A 22,582-nucleotide genomic window follows, 5' to 3' on the forward strand; every position below is an offset into this window, starting at 1 on the left:
CCATCTGACCCATAACGACACCATATTGTGTCCTAACGGGTCATATGGTGTCCTAAGGGGTCATAAGACACCATATGACGCCTTAGGACACCATACGACCCATAACGACACAATATTGTGTCCTAGGGGGTCATATGGTGTCCTAAGGGGTCATAAGACACCATATGACCCCTTAGGACACCATACAACCAATAACGACACCTAAGGGATCATATGGTGTCCTATGGCCCCATAGGACACCATATGACCCCTTAGGTGTCCTTACGACCCATAGCGACACCATATTGTGTCCTAAGGGGTTATAAGACACCATATGAACCCTTAGGACACTATACGACCCATAATGACACCTAAGGGGTCATATGGTGTCCTAAGACACCATATTATGTCCTAAAGAGTCACATGGTTAATTTTTATGGTTGTGGCTATCGAACTATAGGGTATAGAGTAGAAATTTATCAAAGGTTAAAAAATTTCAATGGAAGTCATTTGGCTAGCGCCATATTTGGCGCTAGCCAAATGAGCTGCACAAAAAAAGGTTATAGGGTATAGAGTAGAAATTTATCAAAGGTAAAAAATTTCAATGGAAGTCAATATGGCACTAGCCAAATGAGCTGCACAAAAAAAGGTTATAGGGTATATAGTTAGTGTTTAGTTTAAAGTAAAAAATTTCAATGGAAGTCATTTGGCTAGCACCAAATATGGCGAGCGCCATATTTGGCGCTAGCCAAATGAGCTGCACTAAAAAATGGTTATATGGGACCCTTGACCCGTGATCCAAGCCCACATTCTCTCATTTTGTCTTCTTTCTGCGCATGATCAGACAAAAAAATGCTTTTTGCATGGTGTTGACATTTTATGCAAGGTTATTTTATACATTCCATTAGCTCTCCACCACCTTTTTTTTCATTTGGCAATGTCAAAGAGGAAGAACATAGTTTTTTTATCAAATTTGAATAATTGAGGTAATATTTTCTTGTTTTTAGAATTCAAATACTTATTAAGTGTTATTTTGTTTAAATGTTAGAATAAAAGTGTGAGTCAAAATTGATTATAATCCTATTAGATTTACATTAGATTTAACAATGCATTTGAAGGAAGTTGCATAAGAAAATTATTTGTTTAGTGGTTTAAAACAAAATTTGCAATTTCATACATCCTTTTTAAGATCTTATGAAATAATTTAGAAAAGGAATACATGAAATAATTTCAATTTCATATTTCCATTTTAACATATGCATAATCATCATCATGCCGAGGAAACGACCAAAAAATGTAACACCGAAAGAGTGTGAAGTTAAGAATGCAAAATAAAGAGAAGGAATGAAGCAACTTCATGAGCAAAGGAAATTTGAATACCATAGAAGAAGAGGTGTCAATTGAAGAGGTGCCAATTGAAGAGGAACATGAAATATCCATCCAATCTAAGAGAGACAAAATTGGCCACACAAAGGCAACAGATGCAAAACCTTTGTGCAATGAGACAATTGAATCCCGAGGTTGAGAGCATGTCTACCACAATTCAAGTTGAAGGCACCCCATCTCTTACATCTCAAGTTGAAGGCACACCATCTCTTATTGGCACACCGTTGGTGTCTACAACATCTCATATTGAATGCACTCCCTCTATGACATTTGATGTTGCAAGTACTTCATGACTGACATCAAGTATTGGAGCTACACCATCTTGTACACCTCAATTTCAAGGTATGTCATCATTTTCATCTCTGGTTGAAGGTATGCCACCTATCCCTAATGTTGTTGACATTCCTAATCTTGAGATAACTCAAAGTTTGAGAACACCTCCTAGAGTTTTGCTTAGAAAGCCTAAGTATTTGATTGATATTGATGCTAATGTTTTGAAACCAATGGTTGACAAGTTTCCGAAGCGTACTTGTCAAAGACATGCTAATCCGATATGGAAAATATTTTTTGATCCTTTAAATGAGACAGGAAGTTGTCAACTGTTTGTTGAAATGATGAGAAATCTGAGATTTAGGCCTATAATGAAGATTCTTGGGCTAAGAACATCGATTGAATCAAGCGACAAATCTATTGTGAAGAATCTGATGAATGCATATGATACTGTTGGTTCTAACTTATGCACAAAAGATAGTAATGCCACATGATGTGTCATTACATCAACAATTGTAAGCACTCAAACTAAGAAAGCTTGCCTCCTTAGAAAGACAAGTAAACAATTGAAGATAAGTAGACAAACTCTAATGAGAGCTTTGGGAAGGCGACAAAGAGCGGAGGATCCATATAACAATGAGTTATGTACATTTTCCAGTAGATTACCACGGAAAGATAAAGCAATTGTTGAAGCCTTGAGATCCCTAATTGAAGATTTTTGGAAGAATAACACAAGGGTCTCTCCAAATCAAAGAGATGTTGTAAGAAGGAGGATTGGTAGTAAAATCCATGATCCACATCCGAAACATTTTTTGGATATGACTCAAACACAATTTTTTGCCAAGTTTCATTGTATGTATCCTCAAATAAAAATTAGTCAAAGGTTCTTTGAAATGGTAAAGCCTTTTTATGTCAAAATAAATCACACACGCACAACTTGTTGTTGTAGAGTAAATATTGAATTTTCTAACCATTATGATGTTTATCAACGCATATGTATATATTTGCATGCTAACAATGTTTTGCAGGAATGCAACATAAATGGTCCACCGACGTCTTCAAGGGAATTCATAGCTAGCATCTTATGTGAAAGAGTAGATGGTCAAGTATATTACAATAAGTGTTGCTTGGATGGCGCATGTGTTGATTGTGGTGGATTGTGACATTTACAAATTTGTCAACATATGGATATTGGACAAGAAATTGGTAATGAATTAGTAGAATTTGGAAAATATAAGACAGTGGCCTACATGCTAAAAGATGGAAAAGAAGCAAAAAGTTGGAATTGGTTAGTGAGAAGATTCTAGTGTATCAGTTTATGGGCATCTTTCATGAGAATATAGTGTATGAGTATGAAAGGCATAACCATCGAGCTCGTTGGTTGGACTCACAATTTAAGCTATGCAAGGACACATTTCCACTTCATACAATCATTTCAATTGTTGACTTTGCAGAGAACTACACACTACAACGGCAAAACAAGGTGGAATCACAATATTACAACTCCACACAAGTTGCCATATTTGTGCATATAGCATTCATTCATGCACATGATAGTATGGAAGATGATAGGAAGATATTGAGGGAGTATCATTTTTACATTAGTGATGATCGCCCACACTCTACAGAGTTTGTGCAAGGTTGTTTTCAGATATTCTACGATGATTTGGCTAGCTGAGGCATATCATTCCGTCAACATATCATATGGTCAGATAATTGCGCATCACAATTTAACAACTCTCGGATGTTTTATTGGTTGAGTAGGATGCATAAGTTGACTGCTATTCAACATATGTGGAAATTCTCTGAGGCTGGGCATGGAAAAGGGGAGCATGATGGTGCAGGAGCATGTATTAAAAGAGCTTTAGCACGAGAATAGTTAAAGTACAAAGGGAATGCAAACTTGAAAGATGCAAAATCAATTGTTCAATGGTGTAATGGTACAATTGGTCCAGGTAATCAAGCTAGGTCTTTAGTTCATAGATTTTTTTAGTTGGTAGATGATAGTAACATTGCAAAATTAGAAGATTGTTGTACATTGACAGGATCGAGTGAGCTACACTCTTTCAAAAGCTCTAATGCAGGTTCATGGACTATCCATACGCGGCGTATGGCATGTTATTATTCTTCATGTAGAGATGGTGCCTATAATGATTGTGAGTCAAAGGAGTGGGTGGATGAATGGTGTATGAGACCTCTAATCCCACTTGAGACATACTGACCTCCGAGTGCACTACAACTCACACAGATGGAAGCATCAATTGACTTTGACCATGTGTCAGATTTAGTCCAGCCAGGTAAATTATCCACATGCAATTTTTTGTACTTTAATATTTTACCTTAGTTGTTTGCTAAATTCTTCTCACTTTATCATTGCAGGGCATGTTTATGTAGTAATTGCAACTGAAGACAATGAAGAAGGAACATATTATTACCTGTGTTGTTGTGTGGATGCAAAAAAGAAATTGGATCACCCTGTGGTAGATGGAGAAAATTTTGAGTACCCCACAGGATCAGTAGTTGTTACTGGTACATGGCTTAGAAGGTACCCAATGAAGAAGTCTAACTTGTGGTTGTTCGAGGACTTCGAAACACATAGGAAGATTCTTCATTATTCTAACCTTGTTGTAGCTTCAAATGTTCATTTGATCAGATATGGGGGTAGACCACTAAATAAGAACCTATGGAAGGTTCGTGAGTCTGACCATGAGGCCATACTAGACATGATAAAGAGTGAAGTAGATCCATATGGTTCATTGGATTAAATGTAAATGTAAAAAATTGTAATATCAATCTTATTTGGATATATGTACATGACTTGTATTTTTGACTACTCGAGGCATTGTAATATAAAAAAATATGTTTTTGTCTTGTTTTGTGTGATTTTATGTAAATAATGTCATTTTGGACTATTAGAGATCACATGGGATCATTTCGTGAAGTATACCCTGTTAATATGGTAAAAGATGTAAAAAACGCTCATTTGTTGTCAATCACTCAAAGTGTGAAAAATTGTCAAAATTCGGCATGGTTTTTCTCGATGTTAGTGACATGTAAGAATGATCTGTCTGATCCTGCGAGGTCGTGTTATGGCACTCTAAAAAAGCCTCTCTCAGTTTGGGTAGACTCGGATCCAGTTGCTCGTGGCGACTCTTTCTCAGTTGCGACAAAAAGCGTCAGATGAGTTCAATGAAAAGTTGCACAATGCCCCATCTTTCAATCCGCTCGTCGCGACACTGAACCGTCAGCTCGTACGCATCGGGGTGGCTGGGTTTACGCTAGGAATTCCTTCTTTTTGCTCTCCAACTAGCCCGATCGTTGCGGGCCACACCCTCACAGCCAGATCGCCCAAGTGCTCAAATTGCTCAAAGTTGTCAATATTCGGCATCACGTTTCTCCGTGCCTGTTAATCATAAGAACAATCTGTCTGATCCTACGGGGTTGTGTTATGGCACTCTAAAAAAGCCTCTCTCGGTTTGGGTAGACTCGGATCCAGTTGCTCATGGCGACTCTTTCTCGGTCGCGACAAAAAGCGTCAGATGAGTTCAATGAAAAGTTGCACAATGCCCCATCTTTCAATCCGCTCGTCATGGCAATGAACCGTCAGCTCGTACGCGTTGGGGTGGTCGAGTTTACACTAGGAATTCCTTCTTTTTTCTCTCCAACTCGCTTGATCGTTGCCGGCCACACCCTAGCAGCCAAATCGCCCAAGTGCTCAAATTGCTCAAAGTTGTCAATATTTGGCATCATGTTTCTCCATACCCGTTAATCATAAGAATGATCTGTCTGATCCTACGGGGTCGTGTTATGGCACTCTAAAAAAGCCTCTCTCGATTTGGGTAGACTCAGATCCAGTTGCTCGTGGCGACTCTTTCTTGGTCACGACAAAAGCGTCAGATGAGTTCAATGAAAAGTTGCACAATGCCCCATCTTTCAATCCGCTCATCGTGGCACCGAACCTTCAGCTTGTACACATTGGGGTGGCCGGGTTTATGCTAGGAATGCCTTATTTTTTCTCTCCAACTCGCTCGATCGTTGCGGGCCACACCCTAGCAGCCAAATCACCCAAGTGCTCAAATTGCTCAAAGTTGTCAATATTCGGCATCGCGTTTCTCCGTGCCCGTTAATCATAAGAATGATCCGTCTAATCCCATGGGGTCGTGTTATGGAACTCTAAAAAAGCCTCTCTCGGTTTGGGTAGACTCGGATCCAGTTGCTCGTGGCAACTCTTTCTCGGTCGTGACAAAAAGCGTCAGATGAGTTCAATGAAAAGTTGCACAATGCCCCATCTTTCAATCCGCTCGTCGCGGCACCAAACCATTAGCTCATACGCGTCAGGGTGGTTGGGTTTATGCTAGGAATACCTTCTTTTTTCTCTCCAACTTGCCCGATCGTTGCGGGCCACACCCTAGCAGCCAAATCACCCAAGTGCTCAAATTGCTCAAAGTTATCAATATTCGGCATCACGTTTCTCCATGCTTGTTAATCATAAGAATGATTCGTTTGATCCTGCGGGGTCATGTTATGGCACTCTAAAAAAGCCTCTCTCGATTTGGGTAGACTCAGATCCAGTTGCTTGTGGCGACTCTTTCTCGGTCATGACAAAAAGTGTCAGATGAGTTCAATGAAAAGTTGCACAATGCCCCATCTTTCAATCCGCTCGTTGTGGCACCAAACCATCAGCTCGTACACGTCAGGGTGGCCGATTTTACGCTAGGAATGCCTTCGTTTTGCTCTCTAACTCGCTCGACCATTGCGGGCCACACCCTAGCAACCAAATCGCCCAAGTGCTCAAATTGCTCAAAGTTGTCAATATTCGGCATTGCGTTTGTCCGTGCCCATTAAGCATAAGAACGATTTGTCTGATCTTGCAAGGTCCTATTGCGGCACCGAACCGTCAGCTCGTAAGCATCGGGGTGGCTTGTGTCTTGGATTACAAACACATATTTAGGTTCAAAGCTTAAGTAATAATAAACTTTGTGCAAATATTCATCTAATCATTTGTACTGCAATTATGGATAACCATGATAAATGATTTGCATTAACCAAAAAGCTACAAATCCATGTAACATTGTATACCGTTAAAACTATCAAATATATCCAATACAAACAAATAGGCTTGCCAAAAGCCATATGGACTTAGAATTTCACATATTCATAAAACAAAACATATGTTCAAAATTGCTATAAAGGCATACAACATGATATCCAATAAAGTCAAATAGGGGCTTGCCAAAAGCCATATGGACATAAAATGTCACATATTCGTAATACAAAACATATGTTTGAATTTTCCATATATGCATACAACATGGTATCCAATAAAGTCAAATAAGAGCTTACCAAAAGCCATATGGCGATAGAATGTCACATATTTGTAATACAAAACATATGTTCAAAATTGCCATATAAGCATACAACATAGGACCCTATTCTATTCATTTCCTCTAGGGGAAGGAAACAGATTACGAGATATCTTTGCCTGTCGAGGGGATGGAGATGTATATGATGCAGGTGTCTTTCGAGTACATCCACTCGACCTCCTCTCCAGACTTTTTTGTAACTCCACCTGATACAATGAAAAGAATGATGTTAGCATATACAAAAATTGAATTTTAGAATGACATATAATAGAATAGTCACTTACCGCATACAAATAATCATGATGTTCATCCACAACAGGTGCACGTTCATGATCTGGAGTGACAAGCCCCTCCTGTAAGCATCACAATATAAATTAAACTAAATACAAGTGTCGTTAAAATTTTCAATAACATATTATTAAGATAACAAATGTAATGCTAAATTTACTAAATTTACAAATATGTCTCATACTTATGTTAAAGCAGTTGAACTTGCTACTGCTGCAGCAACATCGCGCTCCATTGACGCGCGGATAGCAGGAGGAGTCTCTGAATTCAACATCTGAAAATTAAACAAAGTATATTGATTAATTGCCAAAACTTCTATATTATTTAATAACAACATTAAAGATAAATTGTTTACCTGGGTGAAAGATTGTCGATAAAATACACTACGAGATGTTGATGTTGAAGCTCTAGCATCAAACTATTTGACATCCAAAATGAGTAATTAGAAAATCATTCACATAAGGTTCAACTATCTACATATAATAATTATATTTTTTCACTCGTTGTATACCTGTGGAGTCGACGAAGTAGTGAAAAAGGGTGTTGCAGGAATGTTGCTAGTATTGTGAACACTTTGACCCTGATTTTTTATCATAATAATTTACTAATTTAGATATATTCTCAAATTTACATATAAGATTTAATAAAAAGAATGAAATGAACTTGTAATGAAATTCACTTGGGTATCAATGCCAAATGTTTCGTTCAGCAAGGATTCTGTCATGACAATGCTCTCTATAGAAAACTCCGCTCGTGCACATGCATTCTCAGAACTATTAGGATCAAAAGTGCAAAGAGAACCACAAGATCGACAAAAATGAGCTGAAACTCGATGCCTAGAAGAATCAACATCATCACTTGCATCACTCTCTACTAGAGGACTAGCATACTGTATAAGGGTCTGAGTGAGTGAGCTAATCGAGTCTAGAGTTTTGACCTCAATACTCTCCTTCACAATGGAAGGAATAATAACATGCTCCACCATAGGTCTAGCCAAGGGTCTTGGTGGAAGATTTGGATCACGCTGTGCACCCTCTCTATCATGCGAGGAACCCCCACCTCTACCTTGGAAATCTAGAAAATCAAAATAGTTTGGGATCTCATTAAGGACAAACTCACAGTACAGTTTTCTCAAAAAGTATTGGGGTACCTCATGATTATTGCATGGGGGTTGATCAAATACCATCCACCACCTATCCCAAAAATTGTTCTTAATCCCTTCATGATGACACCAATAAATAGGGAATCTCCTACATCCAGGGTGTAAAGGTTGATTCGTTCGGGGGTCCGTAAAAAGAGCACACAAGTCAAATTTATTAATTTTCTTTTTCTTCACAGCCGCATATGATAATTTATCAACATAAAATTGCTTTTGTTCTTCCTTCTTATGGGACCAAAAATTTATTTGCCCACTCACAAATTGTATGTGAGATACAATAGATTGCAAAGAACTGGCAAGGTTTGTCCTATGGGAGTTAGTTCCAGTGGGATCTTTTAGCCTTGTGATTAAACCTTCAAGCTTTTTTTGGCTATTTTCTATTTGACCTAATAGGTTTTCTTGTGTACCTATGGGGTGTCTAGGGATTGTAGGAGGTCCTTGATGTGCTTCTTCTTCAATATGGTTTTCATGAGGAGCTGATTGATGTGCTTCTTCTTCAATATGGTCTTCATGAGGAGGTGATTGAGTGTTTTCAACATTTTCTAGTCTAATCTCATTTCCTGATAATGAAAATAAATTTAAATCAATAAACCTAGTTTAATCTTCAAATTAATAAAAAAAATGACAATAAGAAAATAAAAATACATACCTCTTTGAGCTCTTTGATGGCATGGCGGTATTTTGATGAGAGATGGACAACTTCTTAGTGCCCAATTTCAAGCTTTTACAAAGGGCGAGCGCAAGAAAATATCACCCAAAAATGCCAAAACACGGGTTTGGAATGCAGAAATACGGAGCAAGGTTTTTTTGCTATTTACAATACACATACGCCTTATAAGGCGCACACCTTATAAGGCATGCACATGCCCTATAAGGCATGCACATGCCCTATAAGGCATGCGCACGCCCTATTGGCTTGGTGTGCCAAACCTAAGGTCTGGCACACCAAGCCTATAGGGCGTGTGCCCTATAGTGCGTGCACCTAATGCACTTTTTAAATTTTTTTTGAAGTGTGGCACCTTTTTGGTACCACAACTTCATGCATATACCCATGGAAAGGGGTAGAAAAGAGCCTAAAACAAAAAGAACCATCAAGTTTTGAAAGGAACGTTGAAGCCTTTTATGAGTGAAACCACTACAACAACATAAAGGAGCCCAAAAACCTTTAGGGAATATCTCCAACAACCACAACAACAAGGACAACCACAATAGGCCCACTATCAAGATACAGAGACTCGGTGGGTACCACCTCAAGAGGACCCATTGAGGGAAGAGGGGAGAAAGGATCATACACAAAGACCCAAGAAGAAAATAGTGCCACCCTAAAGAAGCTAGAGACCATTGTAGAAGTAGGCACAAAGGAAGCGGAGCCCTCTCTAGTTACACCAACGTAGGGATACCAACCCTAGCACACGACTTTTATGCTAATAAACTATTGTTGGAATAGACCCCACTTCAATAAGGATGCCATCATCCTCAAAATCTTACACAACCACAAAACCCCACAATCTCTAACCCCTGAACCAAAGAAGCATAGAAGAAACAAATATCAGAGTAGGAATGACAAAGGACTCATCATGCATAAAAACCTCTACAAGACCCACCTCCATAGGGTCATGGGAACAAGCAAAATAATCAACACTCCCAAAACCCATACCTATTAGGATATAAGCTTTGAAAATCAATCTCATGGAGAGGGAGACAAGGTAACCAATCTCAAGAGACTGAAGGAAACCAAATAGATCTGCAAAGAAGCCCACCTCTATAGGAGAAAAGATACAAAGTAGGAACCCAATGAATCAACAAAATCTCCACAGAGACTCATCCACAAACAATGCATCACCCACATGAACCCGAGTAGAGTAAAGGATTGAAGCCCCAAGAGAGGCTAAGAAGAGGCACTCATATCGCTAGAACCCCATACATACCATGAAACTTCACAAAGCATGAAACAACTCCCTTCCACATAACCAAAAAAACCACAAAGAAAATAGGAAACTAGAGTCTCCCTTCCACATAACTAGAAAAACCACATAGCAAATTATAGGAAACTAGAGTAGAGGGAAAACCCTTGCAACACACCAAAGTCTTGCATCACTGAAGTGGACCCCAAATTCACCCAATAGTCTCTGCAACCAAAAGGAAGAACCATCCCCTACATCAAAAATAAAGGAGACAAACAATGTCGAGGAAGGAGACGAGAAAACCTCATCTTGATGTCTCTCAAGAGGAGCAACAGAACTAGAAACAATGGTCAAAACATTAATCACAACTCTACTAAGAGCCCCAACCATGCTAAAAAACTTAGAAAGAGGGAAAAAATAGCCCCAAATAGACACACTCCTCAAATAAGTGGCGCCAAAGACCTATCTTTCCGCTAGAATAAGGCAAAAGCCCGATGAGTAGAAACCCACAAACTAGAAGCACCACACTATTAAGAAGAAAGGAAACAAACAAGATAAGAAAAAGGGTGACAAAACCACACCTGTACCATCTCAAAAGGGGGCCAACAAGCCTAAAAATAGAAACCAGAGCCCCACAAAGAAGCTAGGGATGACAAAGGGGTTGAAATGTCACCCAACAAAAGATAGAAAACTCCCTTAGCTTGTTTAAAAGAGAAGAAACCCAACTAGAGATAGAAACTTTGGAAGGCCTCCTTCCTCCGTAAACCCTAGGGGGAACCCCCCCAACCGACCAAACTGCATGCTCAACCCCATCTAGGTCACTCTCACCATCATCCTCTACTTCTTTTGCAACTCCTGAAACCCTACCTCTACATCCACCACTCTCGCTCACCATACTCCTCGTTACCAATTTTTTTTACTTGTTTTATTAATCATGTTTGGTAAAAGATTTTGTTGTTGAAGAGTGTGTTTCAATTGATAAAGATAATGAGGTTTATGTGCCTTGAAACTTACAAATGCCCTAGATAATCATGTGTATGAATCAAAATCAGGTCTTTTGTTCCCTATGCTAGATCAAGTTTGTTATTCTAGATCTAGTTTGTGGTTGCAAAATTGCTTTGTACACACAAACATGGTCTTTGAAAATGTAAACACTTTTCATTATGGATTCTAAAAAACAGACTTCTAGACAATAATAGCCTCTTTTGTACTCTAACAGTGTGAAATTTTGCCAAGATCAAGAGCTCAATGAAAAGTACAAGAGAGACAAAATAGATGATATGAATAAACTGTATTCTATCAAGATGAAAATACTAATCAACTGGATCATCAATTGCTGTTACATACAATGAATATGAGCTTGCTTATATAGGCAAGACTATATGGATATGTGAGCACACAAACATCACATGTGGCTCAATAAGAAACAAGGGTAGGTAGGAAATAGGTGTGGTAGGTAGGAGAAACAATATAATATTCCACATGAGGTGGATCACCCACCAAAGGTGGAATGTAACAACAAGATAAGACCACAAAAGGTGGAAATTCTCTTACACACACTATCCCAATGTGGTATAAACACCCAAGTGTCTCATACCCAAACTACTATGATATGCATGTACCTAAGTAAACTTAAGTAAGGTGTAATAATATCCAAGATGAATAATTATTTACACCAACACCACCCCCCCCCCCCCCTTAAGTGCAACTTAGGGGAATGCGCTTAAGTCTACAATTCAACTAAGAAATGCAAGATGGGTCCTGGCTACAAGGCCATGTTAGGTACCCATGTACAAATGCAAATGAATGCAAACTAATGCAATGATATCTCTCACAAAGTGGGGAAAGAGAGGAAAACCCAATGGGAAAAAATCTTCCCCCAAAAGAGAGATGAAAACTATACAAGAGAACTCTCATAGAAGTATGTGAGGAACAAAACCCCATGTGAGGAAAAAGTCCCCCCATATGAGAGAAGAAAAAGAGAGACTAGGTAGCCCCCCCTCAATGTAGAATCTGCACCAATGATAGAAGCTTGAAGATGAATGAAGAAACTGCTCCACGAATGTCAGACCACGTTCCTCCCCTTAGGAAGAAACAAAACCAAAGGTGTATCCATGAAGTCTCCCCAATCATGAAGGGAAGATGTAGGAAAAATACTCAAGATGAATGGAATCTCTGAAAACTACTCAAGTGTCCCCATGTCGATGCTGAAAGATACCCCCTCCAAAGGTGGTAAACTGCTCCGTTGCTGAAAAAGGCACTCCAAGATCTAGTGGAGAAGAAAGTAGAACAAGTCCCGAAGACTCACATGTCTGCTCTAAACATAAAGAGACCTCCTCAAACTATTGTACAAAAGTATCCACAATAATGTCAACCTCTAAAGAAATAATCATGTAGAGAATGCACAAGAGGGTCAGAGTGATCCCTTGCAACAATCGATGAAGGATCATCTTCATCAAAGAGAAGATGAATGTCATCAATGATGTCTCCCAAATCTGCAATGTAGGACTCCACAAACAAACCTGCAATGTCCGTCAAGGAGGCATCCCATGAAACTAAAGTTGGAAGACATGAAATATCCTGTTGCACTGAATCACAAGAAGGAAAAACTATCACATTAGTTGCATCATCAGGTGCAATAGGTGGTGTGATATCAAGAGGAGGAGATGAAATAGAAGGCTCAAGAACAGGGTCACATGTGAGAATCCCCAAGTTCAAGTGCCCAAATTTCTCCTCAAAATTTGAATCATCAACATAGGAAGAATCAACCTCATCAATAGGACCAAAATATGAAAAAGAGTACAACTGAGATGCATGATCAACCACCCTAGTCGCAATGATAGCTCCACTCTCCAAGTCTCTAATGATAATTGAATCAGGTGTGAACTCCACAGTTTTCCTAGTTGCCCCATGTGTGATTTGATAGATGGAAAGAAGATTGTTTGTCAAATGGGGTACACACAACACATCATTGAAGGAGTTATCCCCAATGGCAATAGATCCTTTCCCAATCACATCCATGTATGTATGATTGCCCATCAAAATCTGTGGCATGGTGCAAGGCTCAAATGAAGAGAACATAGATTTTGAAGATGCCATATGATGAGAAGACCCTGAATCTAGAAGCCATCTCCCTAAATCATGACTTGTAGTAGCACAACGAGCTTGTCCCTTTCCTTTATTTGTCCCAAAAGAGTGATCCTTTCCTTTATCCTTATCCTTGGAAGAAGTTGATTTAGACATTCTAGAAGGTAGGTTGATTTTGTTCTTCTCAAGAAGATTCTTCAACAAGCATCAATATCCTTCTTGTAACAATGATGTTCATCGTGTCCTGACTTCTTGCAATATGCACAAAAAAGATTGTCCTTATATGATTTCCTCTTAGGTGAGAATGGAGAATCACCTTGTTGTGGAGAGGATGATTGTGCTCCATCTTGTTGTGGTTTTCACTTAGGTTGCTTTTGATTCTTGCCTTTTCCTTGACTGCTTTGATTCCCCTTATTAGCCACCAAAGCTTGTGACTTTGAAGATTTGAGAATCCCCATCTTGGTCAACTTAAATTGCTCAAGTATCAACATCTTCGTGAATGAATCAAATGCGAGAGAAGTGTATGAAGAACCTTGATCTAACCTATGGGTGTGAAAGCTAGATACAAAGGCTGCATACTCTGAAGGAAGCTTGTCCAACAAGTTATAAACCAATTGAGCATCCTTTTTGTCAATTCCACAATCCTTTAGCTTTGCTCTTAGCTTAATTGCTTTTGTGACATAATCCTGGATTGTATCAAAATCCTTGGGATCCAAAGTTGTGAGTTCACTATCAGGCTTGTAGCCCTTAATCTCATCAACTTGACCATACAATTTCATATAAATATCCCAAGCCTCTTTAATTGTTGTACATTTCTTAATGTGAAAAATGAGGTCATTTGATACATACTTTCTAATAGTTCCAAGTGCCATAGCATTCTTAGTGATCCATTCAATTTGAGCATTAGGATCAGCCTTAGGATCAGGCGGTGTTGTAATAGTTCCATTTACATAATGAATGAGTCATTTTTCCATTAGTTTACTCCAAGACTTAATCTTCCATGAAGCATAATTATGAGGAGTTAAAAGTGGAAATTTAGGAGAACCCATAGCACCAAAATGAAAAAAAAAAAAAAAGATAGAGAGAGGCACAATCACACAAGACACCCCTCCAAATTACTCAATCAACCCCCCCCCCCAAAAAAAAATAAAATAAAAAAATAAAAAAATGGTGATTTGGCACTTTATACTTAGTGCATATACAATGGACCACTTGCAAAACAAAGCAAGAGGGACTTCTGATTTCAATTTTACAACATCTCAAAATGGAATATGAGAGACTTCAACAAATACTCCTAGTTATCTAAACTGAGATCCAAGTGAAATACAAGTACCAAATAGGCCAAAAATGACCAAATACTAAAAGTAAAATTTATACTCAAAATCACTACAAAAAAATGGTAGATTATGAAATTAGACGAAAAATTATGCACTTTTTTAAAAAATGGCACTTGAAAAGGAGGTCGTGTGACCCCAAACGAAGCCTCTAAAGTTGCAAAATCGGGGATTAGACAGGGACAGTCATGAAGATCTACAAATTCTGAAAAATTTGTCCATCAAAATCAGAAAATTCCTCCACCACTGCAAAGAGCACGAAATTATAGCCCATTTCAAAAAAAAATTGCACCAAAAAAGGAGCCAAAATGAGCAAGTTACGGCCTCCTGAAGTCGGATTGCAAAATCAAAAAACAAAATGAAGAGGGGGTCAAAAATTTTCAAAATACTGCTGACGTGGCGCTGACATCAGAAAATCATGATCTTAAAATTGACGGTCGTTTGAACATCATCAAATTGTCGCTCCCTTCTTGCCAATCGTACAGAGAATGCCACGTGGCACACAGGTGGCACTACTGACTTTGTGTACGAATGTTTGTGTGTCTTGCCAGGTGTTTGTACAGAATGTTGACCATAGGCCAGTGGCGGACGTGGGTCCCGCTCTGTTTAATGCCTACCGGTGGCCAGCAAAACATGTCTGGTGAACGGAAAATAGGTCGCCAGAAGAACAAAAAAATAGGTTGCTGGAGAGCTAGAAGCGACCGGGGACAACCGATGGGGCTGGGCCGCAGCAACGGTGCCGGTGGTAGCTCGGCGGACGGGACAGCCGCCGGGAGCCGAGAGCTACGATCGGCGACGGTCGGAAGGACTGGGTGGTAGTCACGTCGGCGGGGCCTCGGGCCAGCGGGGAGAAGTGTCGGAGGTGGATGATCGGCGGAAGCAGGGCAACCACTAGCACCGGAAGGACACCACAGACGGTGACGCGAAGACCATAGACAGTGGTCGAGATGCGGGCCTTGCAAAATGTCGTAGGCGAAATAGAGTACGGGAGGGGTTTCCAAACCCCCCAAAAAAACTTTTTTGATTTTTCTTTTTTTTTTATAATTTTTTCAAATTTAAAAAAAAATTTACACATGAAAAAAATGTCAAACTTTTTTTAAAAAAAATCAAATTAATTTTTTTATTTATAAAATCCATACAATATACCAAAAATGGCGAAATTTTTTTCCTCACCGAAATAGGTCGACTTTATACTCAAAATTCATGGAAACGACCTCCCAGACTCAATCGCGATGTCCAAATTGTTGTAGGACACCCCCACAAATAGCACCTCTCCTGTCCAAAAATTGAAGCCTCCAAAAATGCCTCTCTAAGACAAATCAAAGAAGCCCTTTAGACTCTGATACCATGTGAGATTTTGCCAAGATCAAGAGCTCAATGAAAAGTACAAGAGAGACAAAATAGATGATAGGAATAAAGTGTATTCTATCAAGATGAAAACACTGATCAACTGGATCATCAATCGTTGTTACATACAATGAATATGAGTTTGCTTATATAGGCAAGGCTATATGGATATGTGAGCAAACAAACATGACATATGGCTCAATAAGAAACAAGGGTAGGTAGGAAATAGGTGTGGTAGGTAGGAGAAATAATATAATATTCCACATGAGGTGGATCACCCGCCGAAGGTGGAATGTAACAACAAGATAAGACCACAAAAGGTGGAAATTCTCCTACACACACTATCCCAAAGTGGCACAAACACCCAAGTGTCTCATACCCAAACTACTATGATATGCATGTACCTAAGTAAACTTAAGTAAGGTGTAATAATATCCAAGATGAATAATTATTTACACCAACAAAGAGTTTTTCTATCTAGTTCTTGGTATTTAAATATGAATGATCTTGTTCTTCAAAGCCCTTATATTGAGAGATGTGTTTGTGTCTTTTTGTTAGCTTGAAGATGTTTGTGTGTTGAAGCAAATACAAACTGACATTCTTTTATAAATGAACATAACACAAAATTACAAAGATTTTGCATGGTCAACTTGGGATCAATTTGTAAAAGGAGACTAGCCAACTAAAATGTTTGAATTTGATTTCAATATTAAGTGAATCAAGATCATGATTATGAGGATGATCTTGTCACGAGAATGACTTGGATCAAATGGTTAGGTTGGATAGTGATTGATAAGATTGGAATATAGATCATAGTTGAATTGAATATTATAATTAGATAGCTAATCTAGTTAAATTAGAATTGCATGTTAATAATTTGTAGGTTAGTGAATATTAGGTTCACTAAAAAATTGTAGGTTAATAGTTAGTAGCTTAAATCATAATAGATTAGATATTTGTAAGATAGTAAATACCATGCTACCTTAGAAATCGTATCTACTAGTTAGCTTTACATGTTAGTAGTTTATAAGTTTGTGTATTGTAGATTAGGTATTGGACCCCTAAATCTAAATGTGTATTCATTATAAATGTGTATTTTTGTAGATTTGGGCTTCTATTTCTAAATGGGCATATATTTTTTTTCAGAATGCATACACATTCTTGATGGCATTTTTTACGATGTTACTTTCATTAAAAATGAACTCAATTCCTTGCACTTACCTTCATTTAAGACTTTTATAGATAATATGGTCTCATTGATATGATAAAATGTATAAACAAATCAAATATAATATAATTAAACATATAAATAAATATATCACAAGTAGTGATTGAATCATTGATATTAGACAATGACAATCCATTATATTGTACAAGGCTCTATCAAAAAGATGTATGGTTCTCTAAAGCTATGCAAATAAGTTTGAAGAACCAAATGTCATTAAAATAGTATAATCTGTCATCATCAAAAGGCCCATATGCTTGAAAAAGTTAGTGACTCACATGCTTGAAGATGACATACAGATTTTATTATGCAGACAAAATTGACCAAGAATACCCTAAACCAAAAGGCTCAGCTCCCCGTGGAATTCCAGCGGGATTACCCTCCACCACTACTACCTGCCGTTTGTTTTATGGCTTCGTGTGAGCTTTAAAACCTCCTTGCCTTGTGATCCTGCCCATCTCTCTATATATACCAATTGAAACAACCATTTTCATTCATTTCACTCGGTACATTTTCCACAGGAGGAGCTAATTAGTGATCAACAGAATGGGCAGCCAAGAGGAGAAAATCAAAGTATTAAAGCTATGGGTGAGTCCCTATGCTAATCGAGTGTTGATAGCATTGGAAGAGTTGGGTGTGGAGTATGATACCCAAGAAGAGGATATGGACAACAAAAGCCCCGATCTTTTAGAAGCCAATCCCATTTACAAGACTGTGCCCACCATTATTCACAAAGGGAAGCCATTGCCGGAGTCTCTGATAATTCTTGAATATATACACGACACCTACTCTTCTTTTTCAACTCTTGTACCCACAGATCCATACGAAAAAGCCATTGCCAGGTTCTGGGCCGATTTCATAGATAACAAGGCAAGAATTTCATAACTATACTAGATCTTCTTAATGTTATTAGCTATTTACAAGGGCTTGTACACTTATGTTATTGGGTTTTGTCTTTTGGCAGTTTTGGATTGCTGAATACAGAATTATAGTGAGACAGGGAGAAGCTCAGGAAATTGCTAAGAAAGAGTTCATTGATTCGCTTTTTTTGCTAGAAGAGGCGATACAGAAAATCTCAGGGGGGAAACCCTACTTTGGTGGAGATAAATTTGGTTATCTTGATATTGTACTTGTTCCGTATGTGTTCCTGTGGCATTCTGCAGAAATTTTTGGGGAATTCAGAATTCCTTTGGAGAGTTGCCCACATTTGAGCGCTTGGATTGAATTAGTTTCTAAAAGAGAGAGTGTTGTAAAAATTCTCCCAAGTGCTGAAGCATCGCATGAATGGTTCACCCGGTCAAGGAAGAAAGCATTGTCTACATCAAATTAATGTTTTACTTAAAACTGGTACTCTGATATTATGAATGAAAATTGAAAAATCCTTAGAATGTAATATGATATCTATGATCTTCAATGTTAAAATCAATAAAAATTATTCTAGAACTTTTCCTGTTGTGTTTGTCTCTGTAAACTAATTTCACTTGAGAAATAGGGGTTAAGAAATGATTTCAGAGGTTGCAGAGAAATAAATTTTAGCGCCCTTCATATATAAATTTTAGTGATAAATTTTAATCTGCAAATTTTACTAGCCTCAATTTCATTTCTGGTGTAGTCGAACAAAAATGTTGATGTCAAAGCCACCTGCTAATCCCTCCATTATTTTGACCACTAATTTGGGCGCATTACCAATAGTCGTTAGTACTCTGTTTTCTTGGCTTTTTAAATTGAAACAGAGCAGAGTACCAAAAATAAAACAGCACACTTGGGCCGCAAAAGAAGTCTTCAGTAGTTTTTCAGGCTTTTAATTTGATTGCAATTGAAGAAGTAAGTGTCTTTATTTTTTTGTTGTAGAAGTTGAATAATAAATATTTTGAAATAAACAATACAGAGATTAAATAACATAGATGTATTTAAGTAGAAAATTATTATAAATGATAGAATTAATTTATTAATAATGTAAAGATATTGGTAATTTTTTTGGAATCAATAATTGATTTGTATATCAAGTTATATATCAATTTATTATAGATCTAATCAAGGTATATAGATCTAAGTTCCACAAACTTTCACATTCTTTTTGAATTTACTTTGATGTCATCAATCTCTCTTCACACAAAATTTGTTACTTGGTGTTTGTTGATCTGTATAGGGAGAGGATAATTACCTCCTTTGTGTCAAATTAAGGATATTGACTTAACAACTCAAAAAATGATTGAAGACAACGCTCCTAAACATAGAAGATATATTCTTGATAATGTGTGCAGTTAGTAAATTATAGTTCTACGATGCAAGATTTAGAGCTAGATGATGCAAGATGATAAGATGCTTAAGAAAAAGCTCAACCATTTAAATCCAACACCAGGGGTCAAACAAAATGCTTTCATACCTTAAGTCAAGACATAATAGTCATAAAGAAAGGTAAAGTTAGTTTCATTTGTGTTTGTTTTGCTGGTTTCTGTGATCCTATTGTGAAATTTATTTTAGAATCAAATGGCCTAGATTTGTGTTCATAATACTAGAAAGTTACAAATCTAGTTTGGCTTATCACTCATATGGAGTTTTGCACATGATCTTTTTCTATATAATTATATATTTTTTATTTTTTAAATATATAATGTCTCTTAATAGATCTTCACAATGGAAACAAAATTTATAGAAGATGCATTTTTCAAATTAAAAGAACAACAATGCTCAAGGTATGCATATATGCTCTATTTTTGTTAAAAAATGTCTTCTCAAACATCTAACAAAACCTTATTCTTTATGAATTCATAAAGAAACACTATTTTTCTATCTTATATTTATGTTATTAAAAAAATAAAATCTTTTTCCTCTAATTAACAAAAGAATAATTGCTATATATAAAAACAAATAAAAAGATAAAAGATGTATTATTTCCTCTTACCATTCTCCGCACTTACACCCCACTCATTTTATATACAATTTATTTTGATGATATTACCATCCGACCCTTCTCCACACTAGCAGGCATGTTCTGTCCCACTCAGATATTTTCAATCTATTTTCGTAAATTTCATTTTATTACCAGCTAAAATATTTTTTACATAAAAGAAATGGGACATCTGGCTTGCTGCTAAGCTTCCTGTGCGCTTCTACTGGGCATTTTTTGTCCCCACATTCAAATATTTTAACCCAATTCTTTTTAAATGGTCAATGATCCCTCGAATTAAAATCTTCGCTGAATTTACCCATTGACATGGAATTTCAGCGAAACCTCGTTGCTGCGTGGTAGTGCCCTTCTTGATTGGATATTTTGTCCTTAAAAAAAAACCACATCTAAGTCAAGCTCGTTGCTGCCTGGTAATGCACCCCCCTTTGCTTCCAGATCTTTCCTTCTCATTAATTTATTTTCCTCTTTTATTTTGATGATCCCTATAAATAAGGAAAAAAATTTGCTTCTCAAGGCAGACCTTAAACTCTTGGTAGCTTTTCTGCTGAAATTCTTGGTAGATTAAACAAGAATGAAGCTGGGAAAATGCTGAGGCAAGCTACTGTCACAGCAGTCCGTGAGGAGCACCTCATAACAAGAAGGCAAAACAGCATTAGATCTCGTTCAACCGATACTCCTGGAATAGGTGAGCTGGAAGGAAATTATAGTCAGTTTCGCAACAAAGTTAAAGATTTCTCTGATCTAGATCACATTTTGTTTTAGCCTGTTCTTATATTTGTAAATCATTTGCATTCAGGTATTTCCTCTGCTCAGACTCCAGAAGCAAATGATCATTACGTCCAATACATACGGGAATTTACCGATTTGGCCTCTGCATTTAACTGGGGTGTCATAGCGCTTACACTTGGAAGCTATGGAAGAGGCTATCATTTTCTACTCCATAGGACCTTACTGGAGCTGGATTGAAAATTCCCCCCGCACAGCGATCAATCACAAGAGAGTAAAAATCTTCATCGACCCTCTGATCATGGTAGAGCAGGAGTCATCTTTCTCAAGGTAGGCATGAGCATTGCCATTGTTACCCTGCTTTTATATAACCAGGACATCACACAAAGGCAAACCAAAATACTTTTGTTTGTTGCGCTCTCCATTACTTTACTCGAAGGATTTACGCCCATTTTAGTAGTAAGAGAGGAATTGAGCACTTTGATGGGGGTCCAATCGGGAAAGGGTACAGATATGACAAGTAATATTAGTGAGGATCATAAGTGGAATGCTTCAAATTTCTTTACTCCGTCTGTTATAAATGCAATGATTTGTGCGACAGGGGCAATTGTCGTGGGAGGAAACTTGGGTAGTCTAATGCCTGAGAAACTGTACTGGATTTTCGCTTCTATATTGTTGTAGATCTCCTGGCAGAGGTCAATCATAGATTTGATTGTGGAAAGCGCTCTCTGTTTGCCATCCCAGAGGACTTGCCAAATATACGCTATGTGGCTATCATATTGCGACTGATTGTTGAAGGGTGTGTGTTACTGGATGACGAAAGAGATCTGGCAAGATTCATATTTTCCTTCAAATGTGGACATTAATGCTTGTGACGGGCGGTGCCAAGAGAGAAGTATGCAACTGCTGATCACAATGGTAGCTCTGGGAGGCCTCCAAGCGGCACGGACTTTCATATGTTCTTTATGTTCTCGTGTTCTTGGTCCTCATTATCTCCCCTCCATTCTTTTCTTGCCATTGTTTTTATTGGTTATCAGCTGCAATTTTTAGCTTATAAATTATTTTGTGGCTTCATATATGTGATTAGGTTCAATTGTACGTAGTAATTAAGTAAGCCGATAGGCTTTTATGGGGGCTTTTGCCCATCGAAGTGTAAGACATTTCGACGTTTTGGGTTCTCGGCGGTCATGACATGTTGGGGGCGGGGCCGGGGGCACCTGGGCAAGTCCATTTTTGTTTAGATTGTGTCGTGTGTATTGCATGAATCCCGAAGATTTAGTGATCACCAAAAGGAAGGGAATAGTAACTGACTAACCCTAATTTGTTATTTCGTTGTGTTTTTTCTGTGAATTGCTTTTTGTCTGCAAGTTATCGGCTCATTAGGGTTTACCGTGATCTATCATTTTCTTGCATTTTCCCGTGGATTCTTGTTGCTCTGCAAGTTATCGGCTCGTTAGGGTTTACTGTGATCTGGCATTTTCTTGCCATGAATTCTTGTTGTTCTGCAAGGTAACCTTCTTTTCGTTTCATTACGAGCTTTCATTTTTCTCCTCTTTTGTTTCGTGGTGCTAATTTTCCTGTTCATTGTCTTTCCTCTGCGGGT

General features: G+C 37.9%; 1 protein-coding gene across 1 annotated transcript; it reads left to right on the plus strand.

Moving 5' to 3' along the window:
- The first annotated feature begins 17,722 nt into the window (after positions 1-17,722).
- LOC131042071 (glutathione S-transferase U20) lies at positions 17,723-18,790 on the plus strand. The gene is made up of 2 exons (XM_057975375.2): positions 17,723-18,212; positions 18,307-18,790. Exons 1-2 carry the CDS (start codon positions 17,889-17,891, stop codon positions 18,670-18,672), a joined length of 690 nt encoding a protein of 229 aa, XP_057831358.1. The 5' UTR covers positions 17,723-17,888; the 3' UTR covers positions 18,673-18,790.
- Positions 18,791-22,582: the final 3,792 nt, after the last annotated feature.

The sequence above is a fragment of the Cryptomeria japonica genome, chromosome 7, assembly GCF_030272615.1.
Source record: "Cryptomeria japonica chromosome 7, Sugi_1.0, whole genome shotgun sequence".
NCBI lineage: Eukaryota > Viridiplantae > Streptophyta > Pinopsida > Cupressales > Cupressaceae > Cryptomeria > Cryptomeria japonica.